Source organism: Cloeon dipterum, chromosome 1 (assembly GCF_949628265.1).
Source record: "Cloeon dipterum chromosome 1, ieCloDipt1.1, whole genome shotgun sequence".
Taxonomy (NCBI): domain Eukaryota; kingdom Metazoa; phylum Arthropoda; class Insecta; order Ephemeroptera; family Baetidae; genus Cloeon; species Cloeon dipterum.
Genome location: NC_088786.1, coordinates 26177919 through 26192130, shown reverse-complemented (window position 1 = coordinate 26192130; position 14212 = coordinate 26177919). Strand labels below are relative to the sequence as shown.

Genomic DNA, 14212 nt, shown 5'->3' with positions numbered 1-14212 from the left:
ATGACCGCGCAGGCCTCATTAGAGTCCAGTCCAGATATGGACGTGCTTGTGTTACTTCCCCCCGCACCGGGGCCGTTTATTGCTAGAATCCGTCCATTGTAATTGTATATTTGTTTATTCTCACACTAGGTCAAAATAAAATTAATTCACGCATGCTGGAAAGGTGCAAACAAGCGAGTCGGAAAGCTTTCGCAATCCTTCCAAATCGACTCATAATTGCAATGCAAAGGGAGGTAAACGTAGGCGCTTCAGTCCGTGCTCGACCCCTGAACATCGCTCGGACTCTCACATTGCAACTTGCACGCAAATCATGCGCTCAACAAAGCGCAACGGCTTGGCTTACATATCTTGCAATAATCATCGTTCTGTATGTGTTATGCTAAGACGTAGCACAAATTTTGAATCTGCTATTTCAAGGGCACTCCATCAAAGGCACCATTCCACTCCATTATTGCCGCAGTGCTACAGTAATTATACAAACCAAATTCTGCATTCATGTCACTTAACTTTTATTGAAACATTTGTGATCCTCAAGCAACATTTTAGTTCAGACGCAAACCAGAGATACTTGATTTGCTGGAAAGACTTAGAAAATACCAATAACTTGCGTTATGAAGCCTTCTTTAGATATTCAGCGCAAGACAAAATCGTCAGACTTTTGAATACACATGCCCTCAGCAACGTGTTATGACAAATAGCAACTTAATGAAGTAATCGGCACACTTAATAAATTAAGCACTTTCATAACGGGAGCATTATACGCATCTGTGATTAAAATTACTATGAAAATTTGCTGAGTAGTGCTCATATGGCGACAAATAAATTAAATCACTACTAATATTGTCCAACATCAGATTGCTACAGTAGTAATTTGATTATGTACACAATGACACCAATTTCTTGTACTCTTTAGTTCAATCAAAATGTGTGCTGATACAAAAAATAATCCCAAAACAAACCAAAAGGAGATTTGAAAATTACTCTTACTTAATGATATATATTTTTTCTCATTTTTTGGGATTTTAACGTTTTTATGACGTTTTTATATTTTCACAGAACGCTTTTACTTGAATTCTTAAACTTACAACTTAATAGCTATAGAGGAAAGTCTTGAAACTGACCACAAACTTTGTATTGACAAAAACGAGTGAGTGCGTCAGCTGTAGGTTCATCGTTGGCCTTGAAAGAAGATGGTACGTCACTCATTGAAATTTCTCAGCCAGCTTGGCGCTATTGGGAGTGTGTTTGTGTATAAAAAATAACTTTACAGTCCTTAGCGACGAAAAATGGTTGCATTACATAATGAAAGTCATTGCTGTCAGCAAAGCAAACCAAGTCTGTACACTCAAAAGGAGCTCGGCATCACTCCGTTTTCTGGGTAACTGGTGGGAATTCGCTGTCATCGTCCAATTGAAGCGGTCCCTCGGGAGGCAGCTCTGTAGCAAACTTCATTTCACGAAGTTTGTCCGAATCTAGTGACACAACAATCGCAAACGAGTTACTAACCACTGGGTTCAAGGCGATCAGCATTTTGCCAAAGAATAGGGGAAGGATTCATTTGACCTTGCCAGAGGTTTCAAACAAAAATGAAATCCCAACACCACAAATATGACATCTTTCATACATACCTTGTGTTCTACAGGTGATTTAGTGAATAATCAAAGAGTACGTTTGATCAAAATGATTTCTCAATTCATGGGGGGAACGGGAGTGTTGGATCACAAAAATGATCGGTATGAGCAAATATTGTTTAGATTTAACTGTATTTCGATTGATGAAAACAGCAGAAGCCAACGTTACTGTTGTGCCGACGCAATGTGGTAGCCTGACTAGAAATTAAGTATCTGACCCGCAGTCGTAGGTAACTCAAACCTGACATATCTAAAGCGCAAATTGTTCGGGGTGTATTACAATATCCTGTGCAAGATTTTTACAGTTAATTTAATAACAATCCAATTAAACAGTTTAAATTACCATTTACTTATTGTTGTTAACCCCATTGCTCAAATAATATCGTTATCGCTGAGTCCTTCAAGGCTGATAAAAATTTCAAAAAACAATAATTGAAGAAAATTTAATTGAAATATATAAATAAGAAAAGCCATTGCACAATAACACAAGGATCGTTAGTACAATTTACTTATTCCCAATCAAACTAAGGTTCTGATCCAAATTTGGAAGTGCGAAAACTGATCTGGACTTCAGAAATTTCAAGTCAGGTCACAACCTCGCGCCCACACAACAAAACGCTGCCTGTCATTTGGTATTTAAAGGAGGGCCAGTAGTACCTGACATGACGTCGGCGCTGCCACTGCCCTTCAAAATTCCAGCGTAGCTACTAATGGCGCCTGCTGCGGGGGCACAAATTTCAAGAGTCAAAATTAATTCGGCAACCAACTGAGGGTCAGTTGGTTTAGACACGGAGGAAAGGCTAATTTTCAAAAACAGTGTGAACAGACAAGAGTGAAAATCATTTCTCAGTTGGTGTGCAGATTGTCTGGCGTGACTCAGGAGACGACATGGAGTCGAATCACCATACGAGACATTGGCCATTTCTTTGTCGGCAAGGAATTGTTTGAGGAGCGGTGCAAACAAGTTCAACACCACATCCTCTGCAGAGGAATCATCACACACCATGCTAAGCTTAACGTCAAAATCTTACCTTCTGGCTTAGGCATGGCAAGCGAACTTGATGGCTTGTCGACAACGTCGCCCGAAAGAGCCTTTGGTGGGCACCCTTCAGTCTCTTTGCCGTCCAGCCTATCAAGATAAAACTTGATTTATTTTTCATCTTGCAACGTCTGATGACGAATGAACAAGGATTATCAACGCGTAAAATTTGATTCGCTTGGAATACTCTTTCGCATGTGCTAAAAAAGCTTTGCAAATTTTACAATACTTCAAAAATTTGACAAGTGTTAATTTCACGAATTTAAAATAATGCTAGCATATTGTTTGAAGACTATAATAACTATCATCCAATTCTCGAAGAGGGGGTATAAATAGCAAAGATATCTTTTAAAATGGTGTCTGACACAGAAATGACGGTAAGAAGTGGCATCATCTAATAAAACTACTTCTACTTCAAAACAAACTACTGCTCTATTATTTCTACTGCAAAACACTTAAAAAAGAAATTAAACCATCTAATAGCTACAAATGTGGTTTAGTTCTAGCAACAAATCTTTAGAAATTTTATTGTGACTCATTAAAATAGGCACTTGCATATTAGGCAAGCATTTTATGGCAATTAATTACCATCTAGATTTAGATAATTTAATTCCATACTATCATCGATTCTAAAACTTATAATTGAGTCAGTGCATCTTCAGCAATGCATTTCATTCTCAAGAGAAAGACATGCGTTAACATGAATAAAACAATGGTTTCATTGTTTTCCTTACTTGTGCTGTCTGAGGAGAACACAATCACCACCCTCGGCAGTGTTGATTTCGTAGACGTACAAGTAGCCATCCGCGGATGCGACCAACAACCTTGGCACCTTCTGAATGCTGTAAAAGGATAGTGCAATGGTCAGTTTCCTCAATGAAATCATTGACACGCGCCACGTTACCTAACTACACAGCAAACACTGCGTACACCTTGGAAAGGCAGGTGGGCAGTGGCAAAAGCCCTTCCTTGAGAGAACACGTCTGTCATCCTGGCGGGTAGAAGATTTGCAGATTTTGACACAGCCATTGATAAGTATTCCATCCAGCCAGCACCAGTTTCAGCGGGTTGTGGTAAGTTTTGTTGGCTATGTGATCGAAAACAAACTGGTTAGCAATATTCATTTTTATTGATAACGTCCTTATTGGATTTCGCGCGAAAAGGTTCATATAGTTATCATTTGAAATCATAGAAATTCAATGTTGGTAGTTTCTTGCTACACTAGCACATTCTTTGAATTGTGCCCACGGTAGAACGGGGTTTCTGGGTTTGTATAGCTTTTGTATGCAAGAATAATGTAACACAAAAGCTTGTTTACTCAAACTTTAACTTTGTTTCAAATAAATTTATCAAAAGCAGAGATATTAATAATGATACCACCACAATCCTTTTACTGAAATACAAATTTCTGATATTTCGAGCAATACAAATCAATAAAAACCTATCTAATCAAATCCAATCCATGGTTGGTTGGTCAGAAAGTAATGAAATCCACGCAGTAATCAAACAATACAGAGACTAGAAAAAAAGTGTTGCAAAACCGCTACAGGCATACTTGAGGCTTAACCGCAAATGAAGGCGCTTGTAATATACCTTTGCCTGGGGCTGTCAGGTTGGTCTAAGCGGAAAACATGCACCGTTTCGGTATTACTAGAGCAGCAGAGAAACATTGCATCAGGGCTGAACGCCAGGCTGGAGATGGCCACGCATCTCTTGACGCCACGCCTGAACTCCCAGAGTCTGCTTCCGTCGGCGACATTGAACACCCGGATGACAGTGCCTCTTTCCGAGGCAGTAGCCAGCTGCTGACCCGTATAGTTAAAAGCCATCGCCGCCAAGGGAGACTCGTGTGCTGATATCATAATCTTCGCGCTCTGGACAACACAGAGGGCACAATGCGTGAGGCTCGTTCCCTTGCATCAAATTTACGCCAAAATACCATAGATTCAAGTCAAGAACTTGTCTTGAAGTTTAGTATTTTCAAATTATAAATCAACGGTACACATACCAGGTTGAGGGCATCAAACACCTGAACCTCGCCAATAGTGCTCGAGCCGGGATACGCCAGGTAGCTGGACTCTCCGTTGCAAAGCGTGCAAAGCCCCATGGGGTTTGAGGGCGTGTCTCTGATGTTGTGCAAGACACGCATATCCTGGATGTTGTGGACATATAGTGAATCCTCCAGACATACCACCAGACGCTGAAATTGAGCAAAACGGTGTGACAGGTTAAAAAACAAGATCATTGATCACATGTAGTGCTCTTTCATATGCATGCATGACGCTCTCTCCTATTGTCATTTGCATGAAGAGTCCTCAAACGTCAGACGAAATATGGCCATGACGTAAATATTTAACAAAGCGCTTGCATTGTATTTAATGTCTTATTAAGTGGAATATATGTCAGCAGATAACTTAAAGGAATAACCAGTTTGGATAATTTAACGTTTGTCTGTTGCTAAAGGCAAGTTATATTTAAAAATTAATTTAGGTCTGCAATTATTGGAAGTTGGGAATTTATTTAGTTTTTCCAAATAATGTTAGTTTTGAATACATGACGTGTCAGGATCAGGAAATGTAATGCAAATGATAAGAATGATGTAACCCTTGAGAGGCAACAATTTTCAAATGGAATCAAGGGAACTACACCAACGCAACTTATCCCTTGATAATAATTGTTCAAAACATAAGTTGTCTCCTCACCTTTCTGTTGAGCTTGATAGCGAGGATGGTGTTTGAGTAGCTGTAGTTGCAGATCTCGGTGCCCTTCTTGAAGTGGCATACCTTCAGTTTTCGGGGCGACGAGAGGCTGACAACTGCTACCAGGCTACTGTTGAACAGCCGTTCCACCAGGCAAATATCTTCCGATTCTACGGAGATATAATCATTAGCACACTTCTGTCTGTGATGAAATTAAAAACGCGGCCAGCGTGTGTGTAGGTCGCAGTAGCAGCATGGGAACACTACTGCGTAGTTTACAGATTGTGGCATTGACTGCAGCTGAACTTTCTAATGCCACGGCCAGGGAAATTCAATTTTTCCAGTTGAATAAAATAAAAAATTGTCAAATTCAAAATTCCTTCAAACAGTGGTTTGACTGAGAGTGACTCAGAATTAAGGAATCGACGTTTAATACAATGACGTTTTCTTTTCATCGAAAAACATAGATAACAATGTTGTTTAATATTATTGTATCTTAAAATCTCACCATTTTCGTAGATCTTGACTAGATTGTCTACTGCAGATAGGGTGAATAACTTATAGCCTGTTTTAGAGCCAACGGCCAGCGACCTGAAATACAGGGACAATTTCAGAGGGTTTTCTTGCGACAAAAACATCCTGAGGCTGCTAGCACTGAGTTTACAAACACTCTGAAGGCAGACAAGCACCCTGCATCGTTAATCTCAATGTGAGAGTCAACGTTCTTGATACGTAGCACAATATAAAAAAATATGAACAATTATTGTTTTGTGTAATTGCTTATCGACAGGCAATCGTGCTCGCCAGCTGGAAGGATGATTCAAGGCTGACGAAGGTAGGCAGGTAAGTGCACAACGACAAGAGGAGTTGTTTCAACCGATTTCGACACTCGAATGATCAAGACTGGACGGGGACGACTTGTTGCATTTCAATAAAGACACTCGAGGATAAATGGAATAATGTAATAAGCTCTTGGTTTGCTCGCCATTCCCACTCTTTTTACTTTCACCTCCACTGCAGCTGAGGATTGCGAATAACACGCGCGCGCCCGTACGTTGATTGCAAAAACGCCTGGTGAACGCGTACACCTTTATTTGTCAAGCGCAGGAAGAGTGGAATAATTTTATTCACAACATCAACACTACTGCGCATTTAAAATTTTTGTATCGCACTCCCGTCAGTCCAGCTGATAAAATTGTAAATAATGGGTTTCTGACGTTTCCGTCTTCTCTCGAGGGACACTTTCAAGTGTTTTAGTTCTTCTTGGAACGAATTTAAGTGTGTTGAAACCGCGGCAATAAAACGCAAGCAATTTTCAGCGAATCGACGAAAATAAGGCCAGTGACCTGCGTGAGGTTCGGAGGCCATGGGCTACTGCATGCGTTCACCGAGAAGTGTTGAAAGCAACTTCTTGTTTTTGAGATAGGTCAGGCCATAATACCGAGTCCATCCAAGGCTACGTTCGATTTGACAATTACCCAGCAACAACGGGCCGTGAATTTAACTCTCTCATGGGCGCGTCGCGAATTACGGCAGGAAGTGACAGGGCTCTGCGTCACCGCCGAATAATCCGAATATTGCCTAGACGTTATTCGCAGAGTAGAGACCGCGACACACTTCTTGGTATAGCAACAAAAACAATCAAAGTCAAGAGTGGCTTACGTGAAGTCCTGGTTGAAGTTGACGAAATAGACGCCGTTGCTGGGATCGGCGGCTTGCCCTGCGAGGTTCATTAGGCCAGTTATTCCTGCTTTGATACCAGCTGACAGTACATCTATCCCGTGGACGAAATTTTGCATATATGTTGCGTAAAATCGCACGATTACGACCTTGATAACATCACTCCATTTTGCTTGATACGAGCTCACCAGCTGATGCAGCGATAATGCTTATTCGCGTCTTGTAACGTTGAACCAGGCAAACTCAAAACCAGAGCTGTCCAGAGGGATTTTCGATTGGTTGGTGTGATCGTGCTAGCTCCCCCACAAGCTGCTCACGTCCAATCAGAGAGCAGCATTGATATTTCGTGCTGCTTGCTGCGCAGAAGAAATGAGCTGACAGTGAGCGAACTTCCAGTTCGGTGGCCGTATAGAGTAGCTAAGCTTTTTGTATAGAACTCTCATTAAAAATACCTCTTTTTTAGTAATAAAAGAGTTGAAAACAATAAAATATTCATTCATAATTTTTCATTGGTGTCGATTTCTTACTCGATTACTGATCTGTTATTTTAATTTCTCTTGAAAACCTTTTATATGCTTTTAAAATTTTTTAAAGCCTCTTTCATTTTCCCGCTATATAATTTCATTTTCACGATACAAGTGGGCGTGTACATTCCTCATCCGTCACACATGGAACGAGTCGGGTTAAAATTGAAGGAACGCAGATCAAAACATGAATTTAGCTGTTTTGTTTTCTGCTAATATGCTTAAAATTTGTACCCAATTTCAAAATTTGAGATGTGGGGTAGCGCATCAACAATTATTTAACCATCCATTGATGTCAAGGGTGAGTAAAAAATACAATTCAGTTAAGTTATTTATAAATCAATCATTATGTATGATAGATTTCATATTATGCATTTTGTGCTATCGCAATTTGGAACGTCGGCTTGGGAAATTTAACACAAATCTTGCAATCTCTAACCAAAATTTGCAATGCTAAATATACTGAATATGTACATGGAATTGAAGGAAATAAATATACATAATGTATGATAATCGTCAAATTTTCCAGGCCATGTCAGTGTCCTCGTCGTCTCGTACAGTTCTTCTGAAGCGGAAACACGCAATTGATTTACACAAAAAGGGACACAAACCTAAGAAACTAAAAGGGAAACATTTCATCTATGAATTTGTGGAGGACGCGCCATTTAAGAAGGAAGAACCACTTGAAGTGATCTTAACTCAATATGTGGATGGTATGTATTGTGAATTTACTTGAAATACCAATGCCTTATAATTTCATTGAAAAGCATGTTTGTAGAATACTTTTAAGGGTGGCTAAATGGGTTCATTTTCCCACAGTCAAGTATTATAATTTAATATCGAAGGATTTTCAATTGTTTCCTAGGAATTGGCAAAAAGGGAGAGAAAGTGAAACTGAGAAGACAGTTTGCATACAACAATTTATTGCTGCCTAAACTTGCTGTGTATGCGAATCCAGAAAACGAGGCATTGTATGGATCAGGTGAAGCATCCTCAGAGTACGAGTACAGCTCTAAATATGCTCCAAAGGTAAAATATACCCAAAAAATTACCAGCATGAGATATAAAAATTTAAAACAAATAATCTCATGAAAGTTGTTTTTTATATTATAGATGGTTCAATATATTTCAAAATCTCTGGTTGCTATAACCATGAACATGGAAGAACCATGGACGTTGGAGGCATGGCACATACGGGCTTGTGCTCGCAAGGCAGGCATCATTATTGCCGATGACAGTTGCATCGAAATGCCTGAGAAAGAGATCAGTGGGCCTGATCTGAGTTTGGAAACAAAGGAGTTTTTGGTCACAGTGACGATCAACAAGAAGGAGAAGGCGAAGATGCGCTGCCGCATCCACCATTGGAGCACGGAGCCTGGAGACCGTATTAAGGCGGAATACCCCTGGTTCAAAAGGGCTGAGCCTATATTTGAAGAACAAGCTGAGGAACTTTCATCAATTCCTCTACCAGAGTATAAAGCTCTTCGTAAATCTGCTCCAGATTTTAAATAAGAACTTTGTATAGAAATAAATATAGACTGCTCGTGAATTTTGTATGAGGAACTTTTATTTATTATTTTTTTAAATCTTTAAATAGTTGAATTAAATGCATGTTGTGCACAAATTATGGTTTCTCAAGAGTTACAGTGAGTGAATTTCAATTAGGTGATAGGGACTATAAACCTGACTCTACCTTGACAGAAGAGTGATCAGAATTTTTAGATCTACTGGTGTGTAGAATGTTGCAGTCTAATTATATTATAATATTTATTGATCATTTCAAAGTGTGGAGTATATTATGCTGGATACATATAAATGCATTTTTTTGACAACCTGAGCCAAGAAGAAGCCAGAAGAATATTTTCTACAATATGTAACGGAAAATATTTTCATTAATCAAAAATTCGTTTAATTATTAAAAACGTGTTGAGAAGTTTAAATTTCTCGTATCTCAAAATTCAAATAACAGCTTTGCTTATCTGCCAATTACATAGCGGGAAATTGTTTCACAGCTGATCTCTAAACCTACGCCCCTGGAACGCCCATGCCACAGCAGTGCGGCACTAGGACGGCACAAAACACGTCAGATGTGATTGTGTTGTTTTGAATTAATATTAGCTGAAATGCCTTAAAAATTATAGTATTAATTTTAAGATTTTTTGGTTCAATATATCAATGGAAAACCAAAGAGGTAAACGGGGAAAGGGAGGCCAGAAAAATGTTTGGGGAGCTCAAAAACCTTTGCCTCGTCAGGACAACATTGCCAAGGTATGATTCTAATGATTTTCGGTTCAGATTTGAATGGAAAAAAATACGTAATATTATGTGTATTTATTATATTTTTCCCAACATTACAAAAGAGATGTTTCTCATCTAAGTGCACGCGGTTCACATGATGATTGCCATAATGTTATGTGCTCAAACATTTCCTCAAATTAATATTTTTTAGACGGTGAAAGACAAAGAAAAGGACAGGGCAGAAGCAGAAAGGAGATTTCTGGCCGCTAAAGCTAAATTAGAGAGCTCGATACAAAAACATTTGGAAGTTGAAACCCCATCTTCAGATGAAGACGACGAAGAATTGCTCACTGATAATATTTTAGGTTTGATTGATATTTTTTACTTGTAGCTTAAAAGAGTGTTCTTTTATCATTATTTAAACAATATATTCAAAAGTACAAAATTTTCTATTTTTGAATTTACTTTTCAAACTGTCAAATTTGCATTATTCAAATATGAAAATATTGTTTTTTGTAGAAAATGTTTTGCAATCATACTCATCTACTGGTGGAAGTGACCTGGGTAGAACGACTCATTTTCTGGAACAAGTGTTCCAGTCAGGAGCTGCAACATGCCTCATCTGTATTGGAAATGTGAAACACGCAGATGCTGTAATTTTAATTACAAAATAATGAGATTCTAGTACTTAACAAAATTAACTGCGTAGATTTGGAGCTGCGAGAGCTGCTTTTGCTATTTCCATTTGCCTTGCATCCAACGATGGGCATCGGACTCAGTAGCTCAGCAGAAAAGAGCAGCTGAAGAACTAACTGCACCATATGAGCAACCACCAGTAATTTATTGGGGATGGTAAACGCTACCATAGATTATTATTATTCATCAGAAATTCATGCCTCTCCCTGGCCCTTTTTCCAGCCCCAAATGCAGATCAGAGCACCTTCCAAGTGATACGCCGCAGAAGTACACTTGTTTTTGTGGCCAGAGGCAAGACCCACCCTTCAAACAGTGGCTCATTCCTCATTCTTGCGGTGAAACTTGTCAGAAACCTCTCCAACCAGCTTGTGGGCACAAGTGCCTCCTTCTGTGCCACCCTGGACCCTGTCCATCGTGTCCTCAGGTGGTACTAACGACCTGCTATTGTGAGAAAAGCAAACCTCAAGCAAAAAGATGCTCCAACAAGCTTTGGACTTGTGGATCTGTTTGCGGTGCCACTCTCTCTTGTGGCAAGCACACCTGTGATGCTCTTTGCCACCCTGGCGAGTGCAAACCATGTCCAAGAACAAGCAAACAGACCTGCATGTGCAGAAGCTCTTCTCGTGAACAGCCATGTGCCAACCCTGCGTGGCAATGTGATAAGGTGACTATATAAAATGCTCTAGTATAGTGATAATAAGTAATGAAAATTTTTAATTATAAAACTAGCTGCATATCATGACAATACATTGTGGTCGTTTTGGCGCATGCAGGGTGGCCCGGTCCTAATTGCCGGCACTGTTTACTAATATACAAAAATTAAAATAAATCACCCGTCTGTGTCAATAATTTACGTGTTGATTTCGTCGAATTCCAATTAATCAATACAACGTTATAACATATTTTAAGAAAGATTACATCGTAATTTTGTGTTCAATGACCAGTCTCATTTTTAACGCCATGATAAATAAAAAGTTTTACCCGATCCACGATGTTCAATATAAACAAAGCAAATATATTTGGTTCAATGCATATATGATGATAACATTCAAAGAGCAAAGAAGCAACAGCTGCTCTTGCATTAAAAAACTTACCCAAAATAAAATAAAATTTACGTTTTAATGCCAACCTGAATTAATTTTGCAGATTTGTGGCAAGACGTTATCCTGCGAGAGCCACAGCTGTAACATTGTTTGCCATCGGCCTGGCCAATGTGGGCCATGCCCCAGGTCTGGCGTGCAAACTTGTCCCTGTGGTAAAAGTCAGCAGCTGAATTCGTCCTGCACAGTCGACATTCCTACTTGTGGTGACACATGCGGTAAAATGCTGTCCTGCAAAAATCATCAGTGCTTGGAGCGGTGCCACAAAGAGAGTTGTGGAAATGCAAGTTATCTGATGTTTTGCTTTCAATGACGTTGCTCACTCACATTTTACAGTGCCTGCAAGTGTCTTTAAAATCCTGCCGTTGTGGCTTGCACAAGAAAGAACTGCCTTGTCAACGAGAGTTCACTTGCGAAGCCAAGTGCAAAAGGATTAAAAATTGCATGAGACACCCATGCAACCGAAAGGTACAGTGAATTTACTGTCTTAAAAGCTCATTTTGTACATTAAAAAGTTGTTTAGTGTTGTGATGGTCAGTGCACGCCCTGCGAAAAGGTTTGTGGCCGCCAATTGACTTGTGGAAAGCACAAATGCATGGCCGTTTGCCACTCTGGACCATGCTACCCTTGCCCTCTTTTTGACACCTACACCTGCGCCTGTGGCGCTGCTAAAATGACGCTGCCTTGTGGAAGGAAGAAATTGCTCAAGCCACCAAAGTGCAACCTCAAATGCGAGTATGCAGCATTTAAATTATTCAAGTCTCTTTCTGCCTAGCGTTGCTTAAGGACACCGTCCTTAGCGTTGCTGATTCAATGCTTAGAATATATGTGTCATCGCAGTTTTATTAATTTTTGTGAAACCACTAGAATTGCCTCCGACTGCCACCATCCATCGAGAGTGCCTCACAAGTGTCATCCAGCTGAATGTCCACCGTGCAAACAAATTTGCAATCTAACCCACGAGAGATGCAAGCATCTTTGTCCTGCACCATGCCACTCATCAGTCTGGGTGACTACTGTGGTTGACCCTGACCGTCCCTTGGAAGGCCCCTGGGACAGACGGCAAGTTGTCAAAGAAAAGAAAGCGCTGCCCTGTCCTGACTGTCTGGTAAAATTAAGGACCTTTAAAACCCTTTAATTCCCTAATCAATAATTAATATTAAAGGTTCCTATGCCAGTCATTTGCCTCGGAGGACACGAAAAAGCCGATTGGCCTTGCTTCAAAGCCATCCCTTCCTCATGCGGAAGACAGTGCGGGCGAGCTCTTCAGTGCGGCAATCATCAATGCTCGCAACTTTGTCACATTGTTAAGGACGCTCCTGATGCACACAAGGCTGGGAAAAATTGTTCCGAGTGCGAGTTGCCATGCCAACTCAGCCGACCAGAGGGTTGCTCCCACCCATGCTTGCTCCCGTGCCACCCAGCTCCGTGCAAGCTCTGCACCAAAAGCCTCAAGCTGAAGTGTCATTGCGGACTGAATCAATTGCTCCGTCCATGTCATCAGTGGATAGCAGCAAACTCCAGCGAGGACAAGGACGAGTTGGAAAAACTGCTAAGCTGTGGCAACCAGTGTCCGAAAGATTTCGCATGCGGACACAGATGCCAGTCAGATTGTCATTCTGGGAACTGCCCAAACCCCGAGTCTTGCAAGAAGAGGGTCAAGGTCTTCTGCCCATGTAAAAGGCTGAAAAAGGATTACCAGTGCAGTGCCGTGCGACAGGGAACGGCTTTTCTTGAGTGTGATGAAGTTTGCAAAGAAAAAATTGCTAAGGAGAAAGAGGTAAATTTTTAAAACCCTGATCATTTAAATTCCTACAACATGACGCGATTTCTTGGTTCACAGGAGAGAGAAAAGGAGAAAGAAAAGTTGCGTCTTGAAAAAGAGCGTAAGGATAAGGAGGAGTTGGAGAAGTTTGAAAAGTGGCAGCAGGGCAAGAAGAAGCCTGGTCGAGATAGACGACGGAAGGAAAGCGAAGAAGTAAAATTGACTTGGCCTCAGCGCTACCTCAGAACCATCATCATGTCTACACTTGCTGCAATTGTCATTGGTTTTTTCATCAATTTGCTTCAAGCTCAAAATTAGAAAGTTCTGCTTATTGGGCGTCTATAGAGTTCTTTCAGACACATTATCTTAGAAGCACGGCTTTATCACCGATAATGCTTTCAGCAGGATGCATGCGTTTAAGACACACCCTGCTGTCAGGAGCAAATAGATTGTACTACACAAGCTCAATTTTTTATAGACAGTTTAATGTAGTTGTGTAGGTTTTGACAAGAGAATGTGATTTGCTGAAGTTTTCGCTGAATAAAGATAAAAAGATAGTACACGCGTGGTTTCAGTTCAATCAATCCTTTGCTTATCATTGATTCCGTGTCGTTTTTGACGATATTTTGGCATTAAAAGAGGGGATTTTTTGGTCTTGCGATAGGTGGACGAGCAGAAATCAGAGACACCTGTTAGTCCCAAAATAGCAGCAGCCGGCACCATGGGTAGAACGGCTATATCACCTATTGGAAAAGAATTCACTGAATTTACATTTGATGGGGGTATTTATTTCGTTATGATAATATGTATCAATACTGACTGAATTATAATTTTCTCATG

At 40.3% G+C, this 14212-nt stretch overlaps 3 protein-coding genes across 4 annotated transcripts; 2 read left to right on the top strand and 1 right to left on the bottom strand.

Moving 5' to 3' along the window:
- Positions 1 to 485: 485 nt before the first annotated feature.
- Positions 486 to 7287, bottom strand: Atg18a (Autophagy-related 18a). Of its 2 annotated transcripts, XM_065493115.1 has the most exons (10): positions 7032 to 7287; positions 5878 to 5960; positions 5373 to 5539; positions 4679 to 4870; positions 4264 to 4544; positions 3575 to 3757; positions 3405 to 3512; positions 2663 to 2760; positions 2289 to 2351; positions 486 to 1472 (listed from the first exon to the last, which is right to left on the bottom strand). In XM_065493115.1, the coding sequence occupies exons 1-10, from the start codon at positions 7166 to 7168 to the stop codon at positions 1363 to 1365; spliced, it is 1422 nt and encodes a 473-aa protein (XP_065349187.1). In that variant the 5' UTR covers positions 7169 to 7287; the 3' UTR covers positions 486 to 1362. The 2 variants fall into 2 exon arrangements, with proteins under 2 accessions (XP_065349187.1, XP_065349271.1); XM_065493199.1 differs by lacking the exon at positions 2289 to 2351.
- Positions 7288 to 7722: 435 nt separating this feature from the next.
- On the top strand, positions 7723 to 9127 carry mRpL9 (mitochondrial ribosomal protein L9). The gene is made up of 4 exons (XM_065493321.1): positions 7723 to 7874; positions 8103 to 8286; positions 8439 to 8602; positions 8687 to 9127. Exons 1-4 carry the CDS (start codon positions 7761 to 7763, stop codon positions 9083 to 9085), a joined length of 861 nt encoding a protein of 286 aa, XP_065349393.1. The 5' UTR covers positions 7723 to 7760; the 3' UTR covers positions 9086 to 9127.
- A 526-nt stretch (positions 9128 to 9653) lies between these two features.
- Positions 9654 to 13932, top strand: LOC135945324 (NF-X1-type zinc finger protein NFXL1). Its single transcript, XM_065492987.1, has 11 exons — positions 9654 to 9841; positions 10023 to 10176; positions 10331 to 10464; positions 10521 to 10663; positions 10730 to 11171; positions 11654 to 11890; positions 11944 to 12075; positions 12131 to 12342; positions 12475 to 12715; positions 12773 to 13387; positions 13451 to 13932. The coding sequence occupies exons 1-11, from the start codon at positions 9749 to 9751 to the stop codon at positions 13688 to 13690; spliced, it is 2643 nt and encodes an 880-aa protein (XP_065349059.1). The 5' UTR covers positions 9654 to 9748; the 3' UTR covers positions 13691 to 13932.
- Positions 13933 to 14212: the final 280 nt, after the last annotated feature.

Coding starts and splice junctions, on each gene's coding strand:
- Atg18a (XM_065493115.1), bottom strand. CDS start 7,168: ATGCAAAATTTCGTCCACGGGATAGATGTACTGTCAGCTGGTATCAAA. Junction 5,540..5,877: donor AGTCAAGATCTACGAAAATG/GTGAGATTTTAA, acceptor ATATCTCCGTAG/AATCGGAAGATATTTGCCTG. Junction 4,871..5,372: donor CTATCAAGCTCAACAGAAAG/GTGAGGAGACAA, acceptor GCTCAATTTCAG/CGTCTGGTGGTATGTCTGGA.
- mRpL9 (XM_065493321.1), top strand. CDS start 7,761: ATGAATTTAGCTGTTTTGTTTTCTGCTAATATGCTTAAAATTTGTACC. Junction 7,875..8,102: donor ACCATCCATTGATGTCAAGG/GTGAGTAAAAAA, acceptor CAAATTTTCCAG/GCCATGTCAGTGTCCTCGTC. Junction 8,287..8,438: donor CTTAACTCAATATGTGGATG/GTATGTATTGTG, acceptor ATTGTTTCCTAG/GAATTGGCAAAAAGGGAGAG.
- LOC135945324 (XM_065492987.1), top strand. CDS start 9,749: ATGGAAAACCAAAGAGGTAAACGGGGAAAGGGAGGCCAGAAAAATGTT. Junction 10,177..10,330: donor GCTCACTGATAATATTTTAG/GTTTGATTGATA, acceptor TGTTTTTTGTAG/AAAATGTTTTGCAATCATAC. Junction 10,664..10,729: donor CCAGTAATTTATTGGGGATG/GTAAACGCTACC, acceptor CCCTTTTTCCAG/CCCCAAATGCAGATCAGAGC.